Source organism: Alosa sapidissima, chromosome 5 (assembly GCF_018492685.1).
Source record: "Alosa sapidissima isolate fAloSap1 chromosome 5, fAloSap1.pri, whole genome shotgun sequence".
Lineage (NCBI taxonomy): Eukaryota > Metazoa > Chordata > Actinopteri > Clupeiformes > Clupeidae > Alosa > Alosa sapidissima.
In genome coordinates, this window is record NC_055961.1 from 22,202,715 (window position 1) to 22,228,860 (window position 26,146).

At 42.2% G+C, this 26,146-nt stretch overlaps 1 protein-coding gene across 2 annotated transcripts; it reads right to left on the bottom strand.

The window, feature by feature from the left end:
* Positions 1–5,720: 5,720 nt before the first annotated feature.
* Positions 5,721–11,455, bottom strand: ets2 (v-ets avian erythroblastosis virus E26 oncogene homolog 2). Of its 2 annotated transcripts, none has more exons than XM_042091607.1 (10): positions 11,255–11,455; positions 10,771–10,837; positions 10,034–10,151; positions 9,769–9,888; positions 9,433–9,633; positions 9,266–9,346; positions 8,909–9,121; positions 8,447–8,713; positions 8,135–8,253; positions 5,721–8,016 (listed from the first exon to the last, which is right to left on the bottom strand). In XM_042091607.1, the coding sequence occupies exons 2-10, from the start codon at positions 10,816–10,818 to the stop codon at positions 7,801–7,803; spliced, it is 1,383 nt and encodes a 460-aa protein (XP_041947541.1). In that variant the 5' UTR covers positions 10,819–10,837; positions 11,255–11,455; the 3' UTR covers positions 5,721–7,800. The 2 variants fall into 2 exon arrangements, with proteins under 2 accessions (XP_041947541.1, XP_041947540.1); XM_042091606.1 differs by having other exon boundaries at positions 8,909–9,124; positions 11,255–11,454.
* Positions 11,456–26,146: the final 14,691 nt, after the last annotated feature.

Genomic DNA, 26,146 nt, shown 5'->3' on the forward strand with positions numbered 1-26,146 from the left:
CATTTTGAGGGAGGGTGCGCAAGCCTGGCAGCAGCAGTTCCTGCTGAATTTGCATAGTTGTTGAAAGTAGCACTGAGGTGCCTTGTTTGTGAATTTGATGGCCTGGTAAGACCAAAATGATCATTATTGTTAAGAAATGTTTTTAATACCACAATGTGGTATATAATGTCTGGAGTAAAGATATGAAATATGAAACATATTCATAGGCTGACCATGTTAAAGGTTGGGTCTCTTTAATATATTACACTAGGTACACTATGCAAGATTTTCACCTTACTATAACCTTTACAAAGCCAATTTAATGGTAAACTAACTTTTAATAGGCAAATCGTTCACCTAGCACAGCATAGATGTAGCGAGTCGCTACCGAGAAAACCAGCCATGCAACTTCAAGAATGTCAGCCCAACAAATCTCACGAGAATCGAATGAATATCAAGAATTTATCTTTCATTATGTTTGTATCATATGTAAATGGTTACAAATAAGTTTAAATTGCATAGCCTACTTCATTTCCATAGATCCATTGAATTTTTCAGCTCTTTAATGTTCTAATAGGCCTAATTCCCCATTCCTAATTCATCCTAAATTCATTGACATTAACTTTAAATTAAACAATTTAATCCCCCAGAAAACAAGCTGCACAGAACAGGGCAGACATGTCAAAACCATTAAAACAAAATGCATTAGATGGCATTTCTGGCAAAGAAACTATTTGGAATAGTTTAGTTCCAAAACACTATATCCACCATTTTAATGAATTTCCATAAAAAAAAAACATTTTGTTTTCCAAGTAATTTCAGTAGAAATGTAATTGTGTATTGTTATTTGATTTATCTTTTACTCAATCAAAATCATGACTTTTTAATGTTTTTAAAAACGGAAATATAGCGTTTGAAACCAAACTCTTTATATGATCTGGTGGTACAGACGTCATAAGAAAGAGATGGGTAAAGAGGGAGGCAGCCAGCTGGAAAGCATCATGGGGTCAAAAAGTCACTCTCCTCATAATGTGTAAATTCAATTGCCGCTACAGTTGAGGGAAATCCCCTTTGTGTTCCAACCGTTCCAAAGATTGCTCATACACTCAAACTGTCTTCTTTAACTGTTAAATTATGATGTCTATTAAAAAAAAAGCCTTTTGCTAGAAGCAAGGTTTTCACAACTAGCTTGCCAACCCTAGTTTTTTAGCTCGCAGATATATCTAATCAGTTTTGAGAGCTCAGTTTCATATGTCTGGCTCATTATCAAAGCTTTAACTGTTATTTTGGGTGTGTAGCCAAATTTAGTTTCAATTTACCCAGGCTATGTCAGACACCTTAGAAACATGCTGTTTATACATGTATGATGATTCTATTGGCAACATCTTCTATGTTGACTCATGACTCATGTCACAATGAACAGAATGTCCTCTTCAGTATTTAATACTTCCTGAATTTCAACATCTTAGTACGTACCTCAGACATTTTGACAGAGGGGAAAAGTCCTATTGTATCATGGGATATCAAAGTCAGTGGAATACACAAGTATTATTGTATATAATTTGCTTAACCCTTGTGTTATCCTCAAATCTTACCGACACTCTTTATCCTTGGGGTCAATTTGACCCCAGCTAAATAAACCCTCAGAAAATGATTTATAATTCATATTGTTACCCAGTTTTTTTGTGACAGGTACTTAACAAGAGTGTAATAGCCACCATCAAAAGCCCTACAAAACAATCCCACCCCTCCACACCCCTTTATGAACCTTGGAACCCTGGCTGGCAATATTGCCCATCCAGTGTCAGCAGCCGAAAGGCTTGCTGTTGCTTCCCCTTTTGACTTATACAGTCCTGGCAAAATGACTTGTATGTAATATGTACTTGTGTATGTAATAATGATAATAGCAATATGTTCTCATACTATTCAAATAATAATATCCATAATGTGTCAAATATTCATGTATCCTATGTTTCATACAGCTGGGGTCAAACTGACCCCAAGGAACATCAATGTACAAAATATTTGTACAGGACATTGAAGACAAATTATTGTACAAATTTCATGCTAACTCTGTTGTACCCTTCAATTGAGGAAAAGTCATGAAACATAAAAAAAAAGTGAACCATATATTTTATGATGTTAAACGTTGCTTGGGGTCAAATTGACCCCAAGGATAACATGAGGGTTAATGTGATGTAATGTAGGATGCAGGGAATCAGGCACATTTTTACTTCTGCACAGCTTTTGATATCATTTATTCGTCAATTTATTCATTTTTAATAGAAGGTAACACACATTGAAACATAAGTATGTAACAGTTCAAGCAGTGATTCTTGAGATTAGGGACAAAACAGGTTTACAATTTCTAAAAGAATATTTTGAAGATGTTCAAAAGCTATTAACACATCTTTGTTAAATGTCTAACCATGTTTTGGTTCAACCTCCCAGTTGTACATTTTTTTTTTTATAAATTACATGTTTGCAGGACCCGCACTTGATTTTTGTCAACACCATCAGACACATAGAAATGTCTATAAAATGTTTTTTTTGAATAACTTACCACAAATAGTTTGACTTATCAGTCTCTTGATTCTCTTAACAATGCACACAGGTTTTGAAATTAATTATATCAGATTTATAAAGTCAGAAAAGTCAGTGTTTAATGCATACAGTTTTGGTTGTACAGGTTTTAAAGTTTTGTTTTTAACCTTCATAATGAACAGTGATATTTAGAAGCATAGAAATTACACATGAACTTGTGGAAATGTATTGGTTTAATGGACAAATAACCTTGAGGGAACAGATCAGCTATTCTTTAAAAAAAAAAAAACAATGTAAAGTCAATCTGACGGAGTTGACAAGGTATCAACGGAGGGACATTTTACATTCAAAATGACTATTGAACCCTCACAAATACCAAGAATAGGTAACAGACGACTCACATGTTCCTCTTCACCATCCATCCATTACCTTGGCAGATATACAGTGCCTATAAAAAGTATTCACCCCCTTGGATATTCCCCCCTTTACTGCTTTTATAAATGAAATCTTGATCAATTTAATTTTTCCCTTTTTACAATAATTTACAAAAAAACCCTCTTTAATGTCAAAGTGAATGCAGATTTAAACAAATGTACAAACACTGATGGTGTTGACACAAATTCTGATGGTGTTGACATCTGACAGAGTTGACAAAATGCTATATTTTCCTCTTATATCACATGTATTTTATACAAGAATCAGTTTTTTAGCATATCTGTTGCCTGTGACTTCCATAATCTTCTTAAGTCACAAGGTAAATGACTTGGTTATAACCATGCTTTTCCCATTGTTTTCACTCTTTATTTTCTGTTGAAGAAAGAACTAACTAACTATTTGTAGTTATTCTCAACTGAATTTCCAGTTGCATACTAAGGACCGGTATGGCAAGGGTTGCTCAAAGCATTGGCATATACAACTTAAGGTCAGGCTGTAACCTCTGATGGCAGTGCAATAAAAGCATGTTGTAGTGATAACTGAAGCATTTTAATGAACCCAGGGGCAGGTTGCCATAGAAGCCAGACGTCATAGCAAAGCAAAAATAATTGTATTACATTAAAACACTGAGTATGCTGTTCAGAGGTTTGAGCCATATAAATGAATAACTTTATTTCTGTTGTGTAATTGTTTTGCAGTGAAATATGCACTAAAGGCTGAAAACATCTCTTACTCTGTAAAGATTAGTTTGTATAACCTGAAGGATTAACCACATGCCAGAGGCCAAATATACGGAGGTAACCCTTATATGAAATTCCCAAGGTTTTGTTTGAGAATTTAAATTCTGTAAGTGTAATCCTCTCCTCAGATTGTTCCCCGTGTCAGATCAGATCTCAACACAATGTAGACACTCTGAGCTAAGTTTTCTCTCAAATTAATGAGTTGTGATGATTTCAAACAGATGATTTTCAATCAAAATCTGATCATTTTATTGATTGCTAGTGTAATTAGGTTCTTATTTAACAAATATTTTAACTTTAAGATTTCATAAACAAATATTATGATTGTCATGGTTTTGACTGACTAAGAAATCCTGTTCTTAATGAGTAATGTCATCCAATTAAGCCTACAGAAAATTCCCAGATGTGTACAGTACATGAAACATACCTGACCATTTCTGAGAAGTGACTCAGATATCTGTGCCTTGCTACTTACTGTATTACACACCTCTGCACCCCCACTGGCCTTGCAGCAGCAGCGCAATAGCCTTTTGAGTGGTGCATGGGCAGAAGAGGTTACACGTTCGCTTTTAGAGAGTGCATTTCTCCCCCTTTTGACAACTCTGCAATTTGCACACATTGTTGAATATTGGTGGTTTTATTGTTACTGTCTTTTTGTCTCAGCCAACAGAAATGGCTGAGAACTGAATGTGTATTGTAAGCAGACAGAACCCCAGATGATGTACCTAACTAATTGCTCGCAGAAGAGACATCTTCATGAAATCTACCCAGGAAGGTCACATCACTACCTGCCCCCGTCCGATCCAACCCCAAACAGGAATGTATGTTCTGTCACTACATGATCTAACCGTGAGTGTAGATGTTAGTTCATGGTCTTGGTTTCACTTTGCACTGGGAGAAGGCATTTCTGGGTCATGCAAACAAGAGCTGATCAATCTTTTGCAGAACTTTAATTTAAATGTATCCTTTTGATATTCTGGAGATTTCCTGTTATATAATGGTGTTTGTACCACTAGATCAGATGGCATCTCTGTCAGCATTTTGTTCTTTCATCTTACACATTGTGAAGACAGCTATCATACCCAGATGGCCAGTGAAGAGAAATGGACTAGCTAATCTTAACACATTAGAATTTATCAGATTACACATCATCATTTTTCCTTCAGAAACACGGGGGCAATATCACAGAGGAGAAGGAGGTGCAAAAATTGACAGCGAGTGACTCAGAGTCCCTTATGGTGGCTAGGATGCTCAGGAAATTCAACACTAATATTTTCAATGCATTATCAAGCAAAGTAAAACACTATGTAGTAGGTTTGAATATTGTTGAATATTTTCTCCCCTTGAATTGGTTTGTCTTGGTATTACCCATAAAATGTGTGTGCAAGGACAGGTTGTTTGAAAAAGGTTTGTGTTTGAGGACTGCCCAGTGATGTCTCTGGATTGGAATCTGGTAATATGAGAATTGTGATGGTGAATACTCCATGGCTTTCACTCCACGTAAGACTTTGTTTTGTTGTTGCCTACGAGTTCAATGCATAGGCAAGTACAGACACGTGAATACTTTGCTTGTCACATGCACACGTTGCCAGTTTGATGTAATCTTGCTGTTGCATAGATGGACATGCTTGTGTGTGGATTCCCTCTGAAGAAGAATGCCTTCACTTATCATAATACCAATTTGCGCCATGGTACATGCGCTATATGAAAGAGAATGGGCACTGGCACTCTGATTGGTTTATTAGATATGACGCCCACATCACACGCATGATCAATTAAGAAACATAAGTACAACCCTTTTGAACCATGCGCCTGGCATCTGATCATTTATTCTGCCGTCAAACTAGCAAAAGCTAATCTGGACACACCCTGAATGCAGTTAAACCATACGCTTCAGACCATGCATTTTAGATTGTCAAAATAGGTCCCTCAGAGTCTCCCCTTTTACATCTCAACTTTACAAAAAGTGAATGAAATTGTTTTTCTCTCATCAATATACACACAATAAACCACAATCATAAGTATGAGTGTTTTGTAAATTTATTACAAATAAAAGCTATATGGTGCATCCTATTTCTTTTTTTGAATGCTCCTTAAGATGCTTCTTAACTTGGCTCCAATTAAATTCATTGGACATAATTAGGAAAGGCATACATCTGTCAAATTGCATCAGAACATATTTGACGTACAGTAATCACAGTTGGAGCTGTAAAGTATGGCTTCAGTTCGCATATGGATATAGGATATATTTACTGACTTGCATTATACACAACATCACAGTTGATAATAAGAGTGAACTAATCTTACTACACTAAGTTTCAGCAGTAAAACAAATAGTCATGTAATATAGGGATTCTGCAACAGGCTCACATTCAGTAAAATAAATAAAAGATCTGCAGGACTATCTTCCTCTGTTTCACCACATGAATTTGTGGTAATACCTCTACAAAAAATATTTTAAATATTACAATGTTTTATACTCACACAAAATAATTAAACAGTTCATATAAAAATAGCGCTTTATAAAAACACAGCAGGAAACAGTTCCCGATTTTTTCCAAGACAACGGTCTCAATTTTAAATTGATAAACATTACATAGACAAGGTCCACATATGTTCTGAGGACAGATGGTTCAGAGTTAATTAAAATCTAAAAATTCAAACTGGTTGCACTTAGTAATACATTCATAGCATTTTGGAGTCAAATATCTATTCTGCAACCATATAAATAAATTGTGCATCCAAGTGTAAGACATTACATGCAAATATGTAGTACTAGAAACAGGTTTCAAAAGATTGCTAAAGCAATTTCACATAGTGCTCTCCATCAGATATAAGCATTTCTGTAGTCAGGAAAATTTGATGTATAAAAACATTACATTTAAAGCAAAGCAGCAAATGTACACCAGGTTTGTGGCTTAAGATCCAAAATACAAATAAACAAAAATGAGAAATATTTCAAAAACTTAGCTTAGAGCAGTATAATAAGCAGTTATCTGAGACACATTTCATTTATATTTTCATTTTCTAGGAAATCTCCTCAAACCTGTAACCAGCTGAATACCATTTGCTGAGTATGATTAACAGCTTTGGTTTTAAAAAACAGCTAAATGCAATCAGAAAACAGACATTATACATTCATATCACACTTTGGCCTGAGCGATAAAAAATTGTGGCATTCGTGCCTCAGTGGATTGGCTACATTCCCCAAAGATAAACTGCAGTAAAATACATGAATAACAAGGCATCTGTTTTAAAGTACTGACAATTTGTAAGGCCATACCATTTGTAATCAGTTTATTTTGATACCGTAATTTCCCAACTATTAGCCGTGGCTTATACATTGATTTTGCAATATTTCTTCAGCCATGAGGTTAATACACAGGAGCAGTAAATATGGTATAAATATGGTTTTGTTTCTTTTAACTTGCATAAAACACTGTCCTGCGGCTTATACACAATGCGGCTAATACACAGGAAATTGCTCTAAGATGCAGGAGACCATGCAGTGACCTGGCTAAAGGTAACAGTGCCACACGCCTCAGACTAAGACAGGCCAGTAGAATTTGGGGTTGATCGTACACCCCCAGTGAACTTCTACATCATTTTAAGAACCAAATACATTATTACATTGTCACACTGAATGGAACAATATAACATATCATATTTCAAAAGGAGATGCTGTTATACCAAGATATCAAGATATTCCCCATATCGTTCTGACATGGAACACGATTGCCACCAGTTCACACTAAGCGGTAGCTAATTTAATTAGCAATTTTACAGTGCAAACCACAACCAGTGCATAAGTATGTGAGATATAATTCTATCACCTCAACTTCACTTCTGTTGTGTCAATTAAGGAAATGTCAGGATGCTCTACATAATCAGAGCTTGCACAGCAATGCATTTCCATGCTTGAGGTCCACTCTTATCAAATAAAGAAACTCTTGGTCAGCAACTCATGGCATCGAGCCCCCGCTGAACTAAGAACAAAGAACCTCGCCAACTACGAAATGGAGGTGCTCAAGAAGCCAATATTTCCACATGGAGGGTTAAAATTTCATCACCTCGCTCAACACTGAGAAACATTCCAGCTTGCTCAGTCATCGGTGTCAGGTTGAACCCCCAACATGATATGCAAGTCCTCAGCTGAGTAGCCCAATAGGTTCTGGAGATCACAGACAAAGCGGTACACGTAGCGTTTCCCAGGCGTTTTGTGAATAATATTCTTGTCATAATAGTAGCGCAGGCCTCGGCTTAGTTTTTCGTAGTTCATCTTAGGTTTGTTTTTCCTTCGTCCCCAGCGCCGAGCCACCTGTACAAGCAAACAACATATGATTTTTAAAAATGCTGTAGCTGATGACAGTCAGACCTTTATCATAGGTTAAAAAGTGCATACTATATGGTCTAGCAGCAAAGACAGGTGAGCTTACCTCATCAGGGTCAATGAGCTTAAACTCCCATCCATCACCAGTCCAGCTAATGATGGTTTGGCATGCTTTATCTGTCAACAGCTCTAGCAGGAACTGCCATAGTTGTATTGGACCACTGCCTGTTAATAAAAAAAAAGAATACACCCCCTGTTTTGTGAATACTTTTTTCCTAATTCATCTCAACTTAATCACTGTAACTGTGTGCATGCTCAATACTGGGGTTAGATGTGATGTATAATCTTTGTTTGCATACAACTAGACAAACTATGTTTCTTCCATAGAGGGAGCACACTTAGGACGGATTCAACACACCTGTGAATCCAGCCAAAACAGCTGCGGGTATTACAGGTTTGCCCTGTTCAATGGGCTCATTCCTTTCCAAAATGTAGTCTTTAAAAGAAAGCCCCTGCTTTCCCACATCAAATGGAGCTATGGAGTACTCATCATCAAAGCTGTCTTGTGAAGGAACACGCTGCATGTCAGCCAAAGATGACTGACTGCTCCATGAGCGCAACATGGACTCGGCACCACCTTCAAAGCTGTCGACACTCTCCACTGAGCTTAGATCATGTGATGAAACTGAAAGCAATAAAAATAAAAAATTTTTAGCTGTCAAATTTAAAACGTGCAGTACAAACAAAGATTAAGTGTCTTAAGAAACACACTCTTAACAGTCTTAACAATTATTAACAGGGTTCTCTTCCATTTAATGAGCTCCTGAGTCAAGAGCCAACAATCACAAAAACAGAATAACAAAAACACCAAGAAACTCACTGTGTTTTGAGATGCCAGGCCTAATAGCTGTCATTGTGTAATTCTGCCTGCTTTTGATATAACCAATATTCACAGTGCTCAGCCGGGGTTTGGGAAACATGGAGTACTCCTGATCCTTTGTCAGTGCTGTTTCATCTGAAGTCTCAAACAGCCCCCTCAGTAAGCTGTTGTCAGGTACCTGAAGTGAACACAAGCCATCCTCCAATCCAAAGCCTTCTGGAGAGAACGAACACCATCAGCATCATTCTGCCGCCACATATCAACACACTTACTGTAAATGCATCATACAATGGCTATAATTCAATAATATTAAATCCATTGGTAACTTTTTTCAATTGTGTTTTTAAACAGACTTACCAACATTGTTTTTGCTCATCCAGTTGGGAACTGCTTGTACTGCCTGAGCAAAGACATTTGACTCAACCTTTTCATGACACTCTAATTTAAGGAAGACATCATCTGTTAATGCTGTGTACATAGATCATACATTACAAACAGTAATATCTATATTATGAACCATTTACCTTTCATCATCTGATCCAAGTGCTCCCAGAGTATTTCACCGACAAAGTCAGGGGCTAGCTCCAGGAAGTTGTCTTTTCCAAGGTTGCAAAGCTCTTGGCCATCCATGTCAAACTTGAAGAAGTTAACATTTGTGAGGCTAAACTCAGTAGATGCCCAGTGCAACCACTTCATGATATGCTGTTTGCTCCACTTGCGCGGGTCTAACAAATGCACAGGAAACACAATGGTCTTCAATTTTTCATGACTTTTAGAGTCATGAGTATAGATGTGACATTGAACACCTAGGAGGCAGGAAGAAGAATGCCAATTATCATGTCCTGAGAAATGTGACTTACTGTTTGAGATTCCACAGATGCGTTGCACCTTTGCAAACCCATTAAAACTGTCCTTCAGTGCCTGACTCATGACTGCTTTGCTACATGGAGTAAGCAGTGGTACAGTACATGGCTCCATGTCTGGTAGGCACAACACAAAAAAAGATATTTCACAACATTTTAATAAAAAAAATAAAAAAAGCTTTACAAACAATGTTAACAGTGTATGAATGAATTTATTATGTATTACAGGGGAGTAAAGGGTCTATGTGACTCTTATGCTTACCATGTGTAACACAGTCAAGGCCAGAGGGAACCTCTTGGACTGACTGGTCCTCATCTCCTGGCAGGAGATATCCAGAAAACAATGACATATGGTCATACATGTCAATGGCGGTCTGACGCTGAAAACAAGTATAAACATAGATGTAAACAACACAGACCTCTCGAGTTGCATATTTCCAAATAGAAAATCCATGAAACCTTAAACTTCATTGAAATGCAATCAGGAAAGCAAACTCAACACTGACTTGAAAATACATTGAAAAAACATCTGCCAGAAACACAAAGAGAGCGCCCTGAGGGCACTCCCTAGAATGCATTTGCCATTGCAACTCAAAATCATCAGTCTCTTATCAGGGTTTCGGCTTGTCATAACTGGTCGGGAGAATGTGTCCATATATGGCTTTCCTCTTCCGATGGTTTCAAAACTCTCCCTGAGGACTGGCAGTCACCCAGCAACACTGCGTGGGTGGGTGCCACAAAGAGAAAAACCAAGCACTCTGCAAACCAGTTTGAACTACCAAGGTCTCTCCAATCAGATTAAATATGAAGATCGTGTCAAATTAGCTCTGACTAGAATCTATAGGCTATTACAACAACCTCCACGCTGCAGTAGATAGCCCGTAGACTAGCCTACAAATAATACATATTCTGAATAATCTAATTACACCTTAAGAAAATGGATTTGGGCACGGCTGGCAACATGTTTTCATTGACAGGTCTTAAGATCGCAGTTCTTACTTTTAATGAGGAGCGAAAACCAGCTGACAGTGGCATCACTTGTTCCATGGTGTAGTCAGACTGAAATCTAGGATAAGGGAGACAAAGATATTGTTGTTGTTTTTTGGCCAAACATATAGGCCTAGTTCACCTAAATTGGCTGAGTTATTTAAAACAAAATCATGTTACATGGCGATGAGGAAAACCCTGCCCGGATCACCTCCAGGCTGAAATTGATGACAGAAATGACTCATCGTCGAGTTGATGGTGGTCCCTTATCTAAAGTGCTGGCTATAACATAGTTTATGAATATTTGATCGTCTTGCCGAAATGTTGGCTTTAGCTATCGAACAAATATAGCCTAACATCAAAATCGCCCTTCTCAAAAGCGAATCATAGCCTACAGTTTGAAAACGCAATACAAATTGGCAAGGTTTCACTTATCAGCATGTCTGAGCCCGACAAAAATGTATTGCCCATGTGTTAAATCGAATAGCCAACCTACCTGTTGAAGTAGGCTATTTGTCTCCGTAGTCACGACAAATAGGTTAATTAAAATAAGTAGGCTATGTCTCCGCGTTTTGTATTTGTAAGTAGGCCTATATGGCCTGCTTAAAGGCGTGTAATTCTAAAGAAAATAAGAGAAAAGTAAGCCTCAGGTATATTGTTCACGTACAGTAAGAGAGACTGCCTTATCAATGAGGAAGTGTTTGTCGTCTTGCTCTTTTCAGAGCCGTTCAGAGCGCGCACGGACTCGTACGTGGGAGGAGCGATGTGTGGCTATCATAAATGGTGAGTCCTTCGTCTGGACGGCTCTCCACAAGGAAGTTAAACTCGAATGTCTGACGTTATCTTATTATTCGGGACGGGCTTATCGGGTTTATTGTGCCTTCTGAAGTCCATACACAAAGGGAAAATGTTGAACGAATATCTAAGCATGTTAACCAGTTTCCTGTAAGCCTATTTCACTTCTCATAGGCGATGTGAAATTGAAGAAATTCACGCCTTTTGATAGGCTACTATTAAAATCGAACTTAATCACAGTATGACAGCACACATGAGCTTCTCTCCAATTAGCGTAAATGCATTCCCAATGCTATACAGTACTCTGTCTGATCCTGATTCGTGCAACATGAGGGCAGCTTTGAGCAGAGCTGAGCAACCCAAATATTATCAACCATGTTTTTAATTTAGCTTGAGTCAACCCAGACAAACCTGTTAACAAATTTGAATTTGCTTTGCAGGTTCATCTGGAAAGGATCCCATTGACGCTTGTTTTAAATTATTTAAAAGACTAGTAGGCTATGCTGCGCTTTAGCCTACTAGTCTATCCATTTTGTCAGATTGATACTAACTACACATAGATCAGCATCTTGATTGAAAATGAGTTTGTTAGCCATTACAGGATAGCACAATTGAGAAATTCTTTCTTTCAAAATAGGTATTTCGGCTCAATAAAATGCATATGTATAAAATGCATACATCCCAGAGGTCCATGTTTAATTTTGGATATTTATTTTTATATTGGTAATAGAATATAGACATTTAAGTTTAACAGCTTCCACACACAGTTGCATTCCGTCAACGCATGCCAGTGGGTGTTCCCGACGGTAGCTATGCAAATGACTTACGGTACCGATCCACTTGCACGACACTACATACACATGGGGTCGCGCTGCCTCCCCTCGTTCAGTCGTGTGTGGGCGTTTTGTTTAAAATGTCAGTTACCAGCTCATATTCAGTTCATTTTAACGTATCGTAAAAGTGTTTTTCCACAAATGGACCACAATTTTAGGCATGTACTTAACAGTATTGTAGCGATCTCACCCTCAGACAAGATTCACCTTTGGCCAGGACGACCATTTATTGGAACAGGAAGACTCAGACATAATCAGACATACAGATAACTACATAGGGCAACACAGGGGTAGTCTCAACCGCACATGTAAAACACAATAAGGGTTTACCACACACATCAACACGAGGATAAACACATGAGGTACAACTAAAGAGACTAACACGCTAACAAATACACAACATGCTAAACGTAACTACAACTATTATAACTGACATTACACATTCTAGCATTCACTCGCACTGCATTCTGGGAGACACTCATTCAACGTTAGACATGTACATCCACCGACGCTACATAACCCCCTCCCGAGCCATTGTCGTCCCCGGCAATGACAGCTCAGCTCACCGCTCGCGGCTGCGTCGGTGTCAGTCCCAGTGCTTAGTCCAAGTGACCGGAAAGCCTCCGGCTGCACGATAACCCCTCCCGACCGGAAGGGCTCTCGGCTGCCTCTGTCACGTCAGTTCTCCCCCGAACAAGCACCAGAACCGGCCAGACGTGGGTCGTGGTGTCGCTTGGGCCCTCGGTTTCCCGCCGTGCAGCTGCGCTACCTCAAACAGCAGCAAACAGTCCCACTGCAAGCCGAACCCCCGGATACGCTGGAACCCCTGGACGTTCGGTAGCCCCCTCTGGCTACTGTGACAGCTCGTGGCCGTTGCCACCTGTCCACAGTGTGCCGATCTCCAGGCGGTCAGCAGTCCACGTCGAGGTCCCTCCTCGCGCTGCCCTCTTGTAGAACGTTTGTCGGCTGTCTCTCGAGCACAACGATGCTCCACTGTGGCGGGAAATGGAGACCCCGACCCTCCCAGCAGGCTCGGGACACACAGGAACACACACAAAACATGAAAAACATTGCGCAGACTTGCGTCAACCGGAACGTGCGCACTTCAAATCTCAACAGTCCACAAAACGATAGCTCCCAAGGCTCTACAGTTCGACGTTACCCTCTTGGTCACTAGCTGGTGCACCGCAAGCTCCCGAACTAGCAGCTATGACTCCATCACACTCTCGACCGGCAGCTGACGCTCTGGAAGTTCTTCAGTAACTGGCGGTGTAAACCCGGCCGCTGTGGTCGTGTTCCAAGGTCGTCAGAGAGTTCGCGCTCTCTATGGATGAGATCCTCGGATGACGGCAGCATCGACATCGGCGTCGAGCCGGGAACTTCTTGCCAGCCGCGGACACTTCCGCGACATCAGCAGGGGCCGCTTCCTCCAGCGCTGGCAGCTCTCGTCGGCTGTGCAGGGCTGATGCCGCTGGTCGCCTGCACAGGTCCCGCGCTGGGCCGGAAGGTCCTCCATCCTCCGCAGTTGCAAGCTCAGCGAGCTGGCTAGTCCTTAAAAGGACCATTGGAACATCTGCTGAGGTTCGCCGCCATCTTGCTGGTCTGGTCTTCGGCCTTCTTCTCCATCTTGATCTGGCGTAGATCTTCACGCCCCGGGAGGGGCCCATCCCACTTCTGACACCAATGTAGCGACCTCAGACAAGATTCACCTTTGGCCAGGACGGCCATTTATTGGAACAGGAAGACTCAGACATAATCAGACATACGGATAACTACATAGGGCAACACAGGGGTAGTCTCAGCCGCACATGTAAAACACAATAAGGGTTTACCACACACATAAACACGAGGATAAACACATGAGGTACAACTAAAGAGACTAACACGCTAACAAATACACAACATGCTAAACGTAACTACAACTATTATAACCGACATTACACATTCTAGCATTCACTCGCACTGCATTCTGGGAGACACTCATTCAACGTTAGACATGTACATCCACCGACGCTACAGTATACAACACATTAATAGCCTAAACAAACTATGCAAGCCATTTCGAAATCTTGTTTTATTTAAACTACTCAATGCAATCTCAAATCCTCACCAGAAACACCAACATTCAATATATTTATCCAAATCCTAGTTTCGTTTGTTTTATGGACTACTAGGTGGTCGTGGAAGAGATCGTTAAAACATTATTTGTATGTAAGCGGAACCAAAGTTTCACAGGCACCGTTGGGGTAAAAAAAAGGACCTACAACCTCGTCCTTTCATTGGAGAGTCGCCTCGCGTTCAACGGATTCATTTGCATAAAGATGGGCTTCGCCCAGCTTTTTGACGCGTGACATATTTTCAAATGCAGCGCTGCCTTCCCGGAATGCTTTAAAAATGTCATGCATATTTGTATTTGTTTGTCTCCAGTTTCCATCAGAAAGTGACAAATCTGCAAGCGGCCACATCTGTCAAAGAAACGTCATCACTTGTGAAACGTCACCAACGCAGCCAGTTAAAGAACTATGCAACAATTTTAGCAAAAATGACCTTAATTATGCAGGCTGAGAGTCGTTCCGATGGTTCTACAACACTTTCTGGGTTGTTTGGTGGGTTTGTCTCCCCCTATCGCTTTTCCGCGGAAAAAACGAATATGCAACTTTCTGGACCCGGTCCGGGTAAATCCGGATGTGACTCAGCGGAAGTATCCAATCGCGCCTTGAAAATGTAGTCAGATTGTAGTTTCGAAAATGCTTTACGGCAGACACACCCCCAAACATGGGACCGGCTAGATAAACAGCCAGTTGCAAGGCAATTGTTGCATTCATCATGGATCAATCGACAAATAAGAAACCCAAGAAGCGACTGACGGAGGAACAGAAGAAGAAAAGGGAGTTTGACAAAAAAAGAGACCAGACACGAGTGAACATAGGGCAAGCTTTGGAGGAATGGCGTCAAGTGAGAGACTCCGAAGACTGCAAAACGGAAGCCAACTTGGCTTTTGTTGCTGTTGAAATTGTAAGTAGCCTACCCTTGGGTGAACTTCGTCTTTGTAATGTGGTTTGATAGTCTCTTGAACAATGTGTTTGCTCGACCGTTTTATTGTGAGCCCTGTATGTGTCTAGCTTGGTTTCTTGATGGCTAGCTCGCTAGCTAGTAGGGGTTTAGCGTAGCAGTCACTTGCTACCAGACCATAGTGCTTCTTTACCATGGGTGCCAGTTGCCATGTAACACCGGCACCAGTGTGAAAATGTTAAGCCGGAAAGGGCGGGCGTTTTGATGACACTACATATGTCCAACCCACTGCAGGAGATTTAAAATCTGACTGATCAAAAGCAGCAATAGCAGAGACAGCACATTACGACAATCTTTAAATCCTTAAAGTCATTTAACCCCTGCTAGAGTTGACTGTAGGTCGGAATGCAATCGGTTGCCATAATAGGCTATCCTAAAATCCAGCGATAAAAGCATAAAAGCAGGGACAAAGAATGAACTCATTGAACGTCGGTCCTAGCAAGCTTTTACATTATCACATTATAAACTACTGTTAGCCACATAACATTTAGAAGCTGGACATGGCGAACATAGCTAAACGTAAGGACAATGAACTCTTACCTTTATGGTCTACAAGTTATCCATAGTTAGTAAACTGTTATTTCCGTCATGCATTCTTCTCGATATGAGCTAGTTAGAGATAGAGATAGGCTTGCTATATTCTTCTATCACACAGGTCTGACTAAATTCAAAATTTCACGCCAGAAACACTTTGTTGTAGCCTATGGACCTTGCCCAAAACTTGCGACAAAAGGGCTTTACTCTTACAAACTGTATATAACTATAGTAAATAAATAACACACAAATCCATCAACTAACATAGGGATAAGCCATAGGTGGGTGGGCCACCGGAATACAAGCTTGACCAGGCCAAGGTTTCAATACCACACGTAAGGCACACCACTTTAGAGTAGAACGAAACAAAACAAACGAAACAAAATAAACAAAACGAAAAAAGTGTCTAAAAGCAGCACCTTCACATTCATACACATTCAAGAGAACAGCAGCTGACAATTGGATTGGCTGTAGCCTCTTTTTCAAGTCTAGCAGTTGGGTGAGTAGACAGTGTTCCGGCGCTTCACGCATTCACCAGAGTCGCTGAACGCTCCTCTGTGCTCATCATTTTAGGCATTCCAAACATGTTTCGGAAACGCATGGCATGGATCGCCACTGATTTGCATATTTTCCTAACAAAGTAAGTGGAATGGACTCAATATGGAAGCGCACATAAAAATATGCAGTGAATAGATTGATATATAGATTATATAGATTTTCGACATGGTAAAAGTGTGTGTGTGTGTGTGTTCGGTAAGTTAAGGTAAGAACATATATGACCGCTAGGGGGCGCTGTTTGCCCCAGTTATATTCTACCCCAAGGAGCAACCACACCCGCCAATAAAACCCGAGCAGAGGCCAGCGTTTAGTAGAAAAGTATACAGTTTTATTTTTAAAAGTGAACTCGCTGGTGCGGGAACCCTCGTGAGGGCCAAAAGCACTGTCTCTGTCCCGGGAGTCTCTGGCCACACTCCCCAACTCAGCGCCCACACTGCCCCGGACTAGAAGGGAAGACAAAGGGACAATTAGGCAGGGTCAACCACTTGGCAGCCGGTCTTGCAATATTCCAGGCCAGCCTACCTCTAGTTGGAGCGTGCGTCGTCGTCTTGCTGCCACTTCACCAAAGGGGGCCTTGATCACAGCCTGCAGGTTAGGGGTCACTCATTGCAACCATAGGAGGGATTCACCCTGTTGTGAGACGCCACTGCACACACACACTCTGGTCACACTCGGCAAAGGTGAAAGGGGGGGGGGGGGCAGGGGGTCACTCTGTGTTCGTCACAGCACACTGTGGTTCTCAATCGTGTCTGGTTTACGGCAGGCTGTGGACTTCGGTCTCCCAGGTGGCAGCCCTGGGATTAACAGCACCCTGGGGTTCGGTGGTGATGAGGGAGGACAGGCTAGCACTTAACAAGTGGACAGTGTTAGCTTAAATCCTGGTAGAGACAGTTCAATGGGGTAGGCAGATATCAGTCATAAAATAGCTAGCTGGCTAGAGCACACACCAATGGGGATGGACAGGCCAGTGCCTCCGAGGGGACTGCGTTGGCTTAAATCCAGAGGGATAGTTCAACTAAGCAGGCGGGTGTCACGCGTACAATCCACTCAAGCTGGGTAACAGCACAGTACAGGGGCTGACGAGCCGTTGGCTAAAACACAGGCAAGGCAATAGTAGTAGGCATCCAGTATGAAAGTCGCTAGCACAGTACAGGGGCGCTGACGAGTCATTGGCTACAACACAGGCAAGGCAATAGTAGGCATCTAGTATGAAAGTCGCTAGCACAGTACAGGGGCTGACGAGCCGTTGGCTACAACACAGGCAAGGCAATAGTAGTGCACGTTCACTCTGAGGCTCGTTTGAGCGATAAGACTTAGCAGCTCTGACTATACTGGACATACACTAATTGTCACAACACTTTGATCACAGTAAATGAGGGGGGGGGGAGACGAGAGACGGGCAAACGCTGACGGTATTCCGTGTTCTACAACTCGACCAGTCGCATTAAGTGGGAGAGTTTACTTAGCTTGCCATAGCCCCAAGTGACCTCCGGTCTCGTCTGATGTGGTCGTCCACAGCCCAAGGTAATCGGTTCCCAATCCACTCGTTGTCGTTGTCAACTCCTCCTTACGAACTCCCAAGTTGCGTCTCTGAGGTATTCCAAACAGCAGTCCTCTTCACTCGGTAACCCCACAAGGTGTCCCAAACACTAAAAGTCACACGCTTAAAAACACATGGTCCATGGCTCTTAACCAATCACTAAAACCCACACATTACCGCTGCACACCTGTACATAGTTAACAATAAAAACAATTAGTGCTCATGCCTGCTTTGTTTATGTCTGCCTGGTAATTCTTCCCCCTTGGGGGGGAAACAAACCCTGGAAGGTTAGTTCCCCCATGCTACGTGCCATCACCCGGTGACACATATATTACTACTGACATTGTAGTAATGGTGGCGTGGGATCTACAATTAGGTGTTAACAATATTACTACACTAGGTCGAAGTACTCCCAAGTGCTATTGCGCCACACATTATAGTTCTCCTGTTTATTCGCTTGGAAAATCGCCACGTTTCATGTTGTGTGACCTTACACATTTTTATCAACTACTCGTGCAACTGTATTTAAGTAGGGAAAACGTGGATGTTTTTGATTACTTCTATCTATGGCTACGTCTGAGCCCGCTAGCATAGCAACATGCTAACACATTCGCACCGCGCACCAGAGCGTTTGAGTGCATGTACCAACACGGGAGAGGTATGACTCAACTCGTGAAAGTTAAGGTAAGAACATATATTACTACTGACATTGGGTGGCGTGTTCCTTTAAGTAAATCCCTTACCTAAGCCTTAAGGGTCATACTTAAGGGAAAAAACTTAAGGTGCTTTGTGCAACTGACCACTGATCTTTAAGCCCTTTGATCCAGCTTCAGTGGACTCTTATCTTGAGGTTGACCCAGAATTTAAATTTCTTTTCATCACATGATATCTCCAATCTTCTTTTACAAAGAAACCCAGTTTAAGAATGTGTGTGCATCTATGCCTCTTAATATGTTCTCTACTTTCCATCTGAATATAAGAAGTCTTTCTAGTAACTATGTTCTAAGAACCTGCCCCAGAACCTTGTGTTACTACCTCCAGATGGTCTGGCACTCAGCTTGGGGGTTGGGGGACCACCACACCCCACCCTTCTTCTCCATGCACCTGATACAGGAGCACCCCCTGTTGTACCTTCAGCCTGTCCCAGTTCCTGAGCAGCACTCGGCTAGCCCCTAGCAGTGCCTCCCGGACCTCCGCGGTAGGTACCACCCCTGACGACCACCCCCGTCTCACCTGGGCCATTGCTGAATCCTGTCCCTGCTGCTCCGCCCAATCAGATTCATCCCAGGCACCTACTTCCCTACAGCAGCCAAACTGCTGTGAGAGGGTGACGGCATTCTGGTGCTTCAGCCCCGGCTTGTGGTGCAGTACAAAGTCATAGCAGGAAAGCTGGCCAGCCCATCGCTGTTCCACAGCTCCCAACTTGGCTGTCTTCAGGTGCAGGAGAGGTTGATGGTCTGTGAATGCAGTAAACAGTAAATAGTCTTTAAGTTTTTCGTTTACAGCCCACTTTGAGGCAAACAGTTCCAACTTGAATGCACTGTAATTTTGGTCATTCTTCTCTATGTTAGCAAACTCCAACTGGCCTAAGCTATGACTCTCTCCTTACCTCCCTGCACCTGAGCGAGGACTGCGCATCTGTGTAGATGCGGAACGGCAGGGTGTATACAGCGTAGGCTAGCACTGGCGCCTCCACCAGGGCACATTTAAGGCCATCAAATCCTCCTGGCAGACATCCGACCATTGGACCTTTCCACGTGATGCCCCAGGGACTCCCTTCAACAAGGCGTGCAGGTGCCGCCCGCTTGGAAAACCCGGATATAAAACGGCTAGCCTGACATCATACTCAAATTCTAGTCAGAATATGAGTCTGATACTGCTCCATTGGGACGTAATTATGGGGCGTGTTTCAACCGATACAGGGGGGGAATGCCTCTGCACTCAATTGGGTAGACCTAACCAATCAGAGCAACGAAATAGCTTACCATGAGATGTAGGAAGAACACACAAACCATCCTTCTTCTCCACAAAGGCTGCTACAACATTGTTTTCTGGGCTTTTGTAAAAGTTATTGTGCCATCAATATCTCCTACAACGCTCATTAGCGAAATCTAAGAGATACATAGTAGGGTAGGCTATTAGGAAAAAACTGATAGCCTATATCCCCTCTGTTTTTAAAAATAATTCTGTTGAACACTGATAGCCTATGCTACAAACATGTTATAAACAGCTAGGGAAAGGCTGTCGCAAATCCCTCAAACAGGTGGTCAATCAGGGATTTCAAACAAACGAGGGAACAACATGTCACAATGCAACACGCTGTTCTCCCTTGATGAAAGTGACACCATGGGTTTTCCCACATCTCAACTTTGGCCAAAGTGTTCAGAATTAATCAGAATATAATCATATTATAATAATTAGAAAAGTTTTCAGTAAAATAATATGCATTTTCCAGATGGGGTCTAGAAGCCATCCTTCTAGCCACAGCGTTTTTGCTGCAAACATAATCAACCTAAGCGTGCTCAGATAACATGATAGACGAGGTGCTGTTGCTCACCTGTCCATCATCGTAAAGCCTAATTTGATTGGTCCGCCCAGCTCTGGGCGAGCATAGTTGCTCCACAACGGAGCAATGCCAGACCGAACTTCCCGACCTCAAATGTTGTGGGCGGGAAAAAGTTCGGCTGGCACCCAGGCTATAAAACGGCGGTAGTAACCCACAAATCCTAAGAAGGCTCTTATCTCCTTCACAGTTGTGGGTACCGACCAGTCCTGTACCGCCGCAGTCTTTTCAGGGTCTGTGAATATTCCACTCGTGCCGACTACATGGCCCAGGTACTTGATAGAGCACTGAAAGAGACTGCACTTTGCTGGTTGTAGCTTCAACCCATGGGCCTCCAGCCGAGCAAATGCCTGGTCCAGATGGGCTAGATGGGAAGAGAGGTCAGAAGAAAATATGATCACATCATCCAGATATATTAGCAGGGAATCATGTACCTTGTCCCCTAGGCAGTGCTGCATTAATCTCTGGAATGTGGCAGGTGCATTGCAGAGCCCAAATGGCATATGTTCAAACTGGTAGAGGCCCATATGGGCATAGCAAAGGCCGTCTTCTTCTGGTCGTCGGGGTGCACCTGCCAATACCCACTGGCCAAGTCGAGGGTGGAATACCAGGCAGCTCCCTTTAGATCTGTAAGGAACTCTTCTATGCAGAGCAGGAGGTAAGCGGCCTTGTGGGTGACATCATTTAGTCGCCTATAGTCCACACAGAACCGACAGGCCCCGTCCCTCTTCCGAACAAGGACTACCGCGCGGCCCAAGGACTGGAGCTCTTGTGGACTCCTCCCTCCAGCATCTCCCACAACAGCTCCTTTATCTCCAAATACATGCTAGGGGGCACTGGACGGTAGAGCTCTAGGATGGGTGCAGCGGTCCCCATTGGAATAGGGTGGTATACTGCGTCGGTTTTTCCCTAATCATCTTCATCTCACTCAAACACCCTCTGCCACTGCTCCAGCAAACGATATAGCTACCCCCTCTCCTCTTGTTTCAGGCCCTCCCCCTGTTCCCCCAATGTCTGGAGATGCTGGGGCAGAGCATGCCCAACAGGGCGGACCATGACCTCACCAGTACTTTCCCCCTGGGGGCAGAGCACAAACTTGTTGGGTAACTACAGCGTCTGGTCCAACCCTTTTGACAGTGGCCAGCAGCAGTGTAAGGGAAGTTCCACAGGGTAGGCATGGAGGTTACACACCTGGAGCGGCACCCGTCCATCCTGCACCCTTGCCAGGGCTTGGCCTATGCACCACTCCTGGTAACCACCTTGAAAATCCTAGACCAAGACTTGGTCCCCGTCCCTCAGTCGGCCCCTTGGAATATCAGCCCAGACAACACACTCCCACTGGGGCTGCAGCCTTGGTGGTCACCTGCAGGCACCGGCACGCTGCAAATGCTTGGCTCCAAGCTACTCGAGCAGACCTGGGGAGAGCAGAGACAAACAAGGAACAATTAGCCCCCCCCCCCCCTTGCTTTTCAAGGACTTCCCAGCAGTGACGAATAACATTCATTCCCAAAATTGAGGCCGGTAAATGCTGGTCTTCAACAATCACTACTCCCTGCTTGGGTTCTCGGCCTCCAGTCATGGTGCCCTTACTGTCTTAGATTCAGGTGTTGACAAGTTCCAGCAGTGTGTGTGGTTACTTATCGCCCTTCCAACAGCAGGGTGCCCCCTTATGCTCAGGAGCAGGAGTTTCAGGTCCAACAGTGGGCCTGGGACCCACAGAGATGGACTTGCGTACAGAGTAAGGACCCCCAACTTGGTTAGGGTAAAACAGCTCTTTACTGCAGGTAACCGGTTGTCAGGACAAGCCTGTAGGAAGGAGCCTGCTGAAGTCTGTGAGTTATTGCAACAGTGGCCATGGTTGGGTTTGCAAGAGGGGGTCCTTGTTCGCAAGAAAACAGGATTCTAATACCCAAGAGACTTATCACCAGATTGTGCTTCCTCCCTCCGAAAGACAGTCAGTGCGTTGGACACATTGGACTATTTTAACTAACTGGGGCCTGTTGGTCAAGTTAAAGGGACAAGTTAAAGATGTCAGTGTAGACTTGTGACAGGTGCCTCTCGGTAGGCTACATCTCTGTATTTCATCAATATCAACATGTCAAGTGTAACCTTCGTTAGTTTCACCCACTTGATGTGAGTGGTCCCTCGCTTTGGCTGCACTAGTATTGGTGGTGGGGTGTTATCAGTAAGTCCCTCCCCCTTGTAGAGAAACGATACTTAATTTTCCTCCCTTTCATTTTCCCACACCAACATCATCCACCAGATACAGAGATTTCACATAAGATGTATGGCAAATAGCTCATTATCGCTTACATACAACACAGAACACATAGAATAGACTAAGAGTTGTAATTGACACCTTGAAGATTTCCGAGAAGAACTGTTTTGATTTATTTTGAACTTAGTGTTCAGCTATAACTTACTGTTAAAACGTGGACACTTAGCTAAATTGTTCACGACAGACACATGTCAAATGAAAAGAATTGCATTGTAAACCAGTCAGGATAGGTTGACTATTATTGCAAGCGTGATGTGTAACCGTCAATTTGCAAATCTCATGTTATTACGGTGGTGTACGTTCGTATAAGCTAGCTGTGTTAGCCACCTAGCTATTGTGCTATAGCTGAATAAGCTAGGAGACGTATTTGAATGAAGAAAAGTAATACTTGTGTCTTTTGATAAAAACACTTGCTGTATGTTCATATTAAGGTGTAACGACATGGAGAATGAATTATTTATCCCAAATGTTGATGAACAGCGTAGTTCCAGAATCAGTGCCGGCCCGAGCCTTTTGGGGGCCCTAAGCAGAATTTGATTTGGGGGCCCCCTCCCACAACGCAGAGTCACCTGTGCTTGGCGATAATTGACAACTTCACACTATAATGTCATATTATAAATTAATACAGTGAGGTTATGTATTAATACAGTGACTGATTATGAACTACTGTCCCCCTGGACACAGATGCATAAGGACTCAGTAGGCTCATTCAGTAATCCATCCTTGCTCTCATGCCAAAAATGTTTTGGGGCTCCGCTCTAGACTTCTGGCCCCATGTGCTTGGTAAACCAATGTATTAGTTGTTATTTACACCAACCCTGTCACCTTTTAATCTTAGAGGGTACTAATTTATTTATTATTTACAGATTTATTTAAAACATTCATATTCAAAGTGAAGCACTAAGGGTGGTTTACTGAAGTTGAATTGACAAATAACAAAATACAACAGCATTTGTATTTGTTGTAAACAAGTACATCCGTTTAATGACTTGTTTTTCAACAGATTTGCAGAACAGATCTGCAAATGTGCATTAAATGAGCAATCTTCAACTACAAAATAAAACCAAAATAGACATACATTAATAATCAAAAATAAAATGTCCCAAAAAATAGATACTTATTCCTACTTCGTTCCTGGCTTTCAGGTATCTGCAACTCTGCAGTGGACGAACCTGCAATGATTAAATAAATACATAAATAAATAAAACAAAAACTATGTTAAATGTGTCATGTCATATTAACAGGCTACAGTATGTAACCATTTGCCATCAAGAAAACCTCACCTTCTGTGTCATCAGCCATGGAGGCAGACACTTGATGAGGTAGAGTTAGGTAGAGATAGAGATGTGCTCCAAAGTATTTCAACAGTGTCTCTGATTTTTTATTTTTTTTTGCTATCATTACTTACACTCATCAACAAGCAATTCCACATGTAACAATTCATATTCTATTGGCAAATGAGGCATAATCAAAAGTATACTTAATTGCAGTATGGTGAACGCTTAACATGGTGATCTACTGCAGCCTAAATATTAGGGTAGCACCGCTACATCACTTGCCACTATCTTAATCAAATGTAAGTCTATTTTCATCACAGAAGTCTCCCCACCCAACATGGTATATTTTCTCAAACACTACCATCTCTCTCCAAAGATCTTAGAGAAGAGCGCACATACTGTTCCATCTTTGCCTATGAAGCTGGAACGTTACCGATGGCCAGAGTCACGCTAGTCAGTGGGTTGGGGTTGGGACTGGGAGCCTGGGCTTAGCCTGCTGTTGCTATCAGACTTACCACTATGTCACATATTATAGAACAGTAATAAACTATCAACACTTTCAGGTGCGAAATCAGAAACAATCCCTCTGTGGTAAATTTGCCTTCAGCTACAGTACGTTTTCATGTAGCTACTGTAGTGCTAATGTCCACTTCAGTCAGCTATCGATAGCTAACTTTAATTTACAACATAAGCCCACCTATGGCTAGGGTACATGCTTGATTAAACATCCAAAACAATCCCAATATCCTTGACATCTGAAATACACCTAGATAAATATATATTAATGGGAGACATTTCTCTGTTGATGGCGGGGATTTAGCTCTGGTGATGGCTTATATTAGATCATGACAGCTAGCTAGCTGCCTCAAGCACAAAACATACTGTAAATAATATCATGCAAACATACCATACTTGTATCTGTCATGCATCTTGCTCGTTTTTCTCCTCCTCTGTCATTTTCTTCTTACTGTTTTCGGCACCAGAGGGATACGTACTTTTGTGTGACTTTTCTTAACATTACCGTCTCTTCCGATTTTTTAACTTGATGCAGTGTCTGCACGAATTGTCTATGCACCCGAGGTGTCTAGTTTATGCGCGTGACTCAAAGGCTGGCAGACACAGTAGAGGTAGGCAAGCATATTGATCATGAAATCAGAATTTTTATTAATTGTTTCATTAATTCATTCATTGATGTCACTTGTTTACGTTATTTATTATGTAAAAAAAAAAAGAAAGAAACTCGATTGGGGGCCCCCTGGTGGCAAGGGGGCCCCAAGCAGCCGCTTAGTTCGCTTATGCCTCGGGCCGGCCCTGTCCAGAATGTAGTTTTGCTAATCGCTGTGTGCGTGTGAGCAGGCTGGTTTTTTCCCCCACCCCCCTGAGTGCAGTGTTCCATGGACTGAGAAGTTCCCCTTGAGAGTAGGACGCCTTCCCACGGACTGATTTCGCCCAGGAGCGTGGTAGGACGGGACATACTGATCAGAACTTAACACACACAACTTTTTTCTCCTTTTTCAGCTCTTGATTCCATTTTTTTATGAGATCTCAAACTTAAAGACATTTACATTTTCTTTTGAGGGTTGTTGGATCCAACATAGTTTGATTTGTATTGTCTAATATTCCATGTGTGATTGTGGTTCACTACATGTTCTACAAGCTAAGGCTGAACCTTATGATCTGCTCTGATATTTCATATTACTCACCACACGTTTTATTAGTGGTAGCCTACTTCCAGATCTGCCTTGATATTTCATATTATACACCACACGATTCACTAGTGGTATTTTAAAGGAGAATTCCGGTGTGATATTGACCTAAAGTGTATCGAAACATGATACCGAGTGTGAACGTATGTCTCATAGCCCATCTCGGCTTGTCCCCTGCACTCCAAAATCTGGCGCTAGTTAGCCGATGCTACCAACATCTTTTTCAATAGTG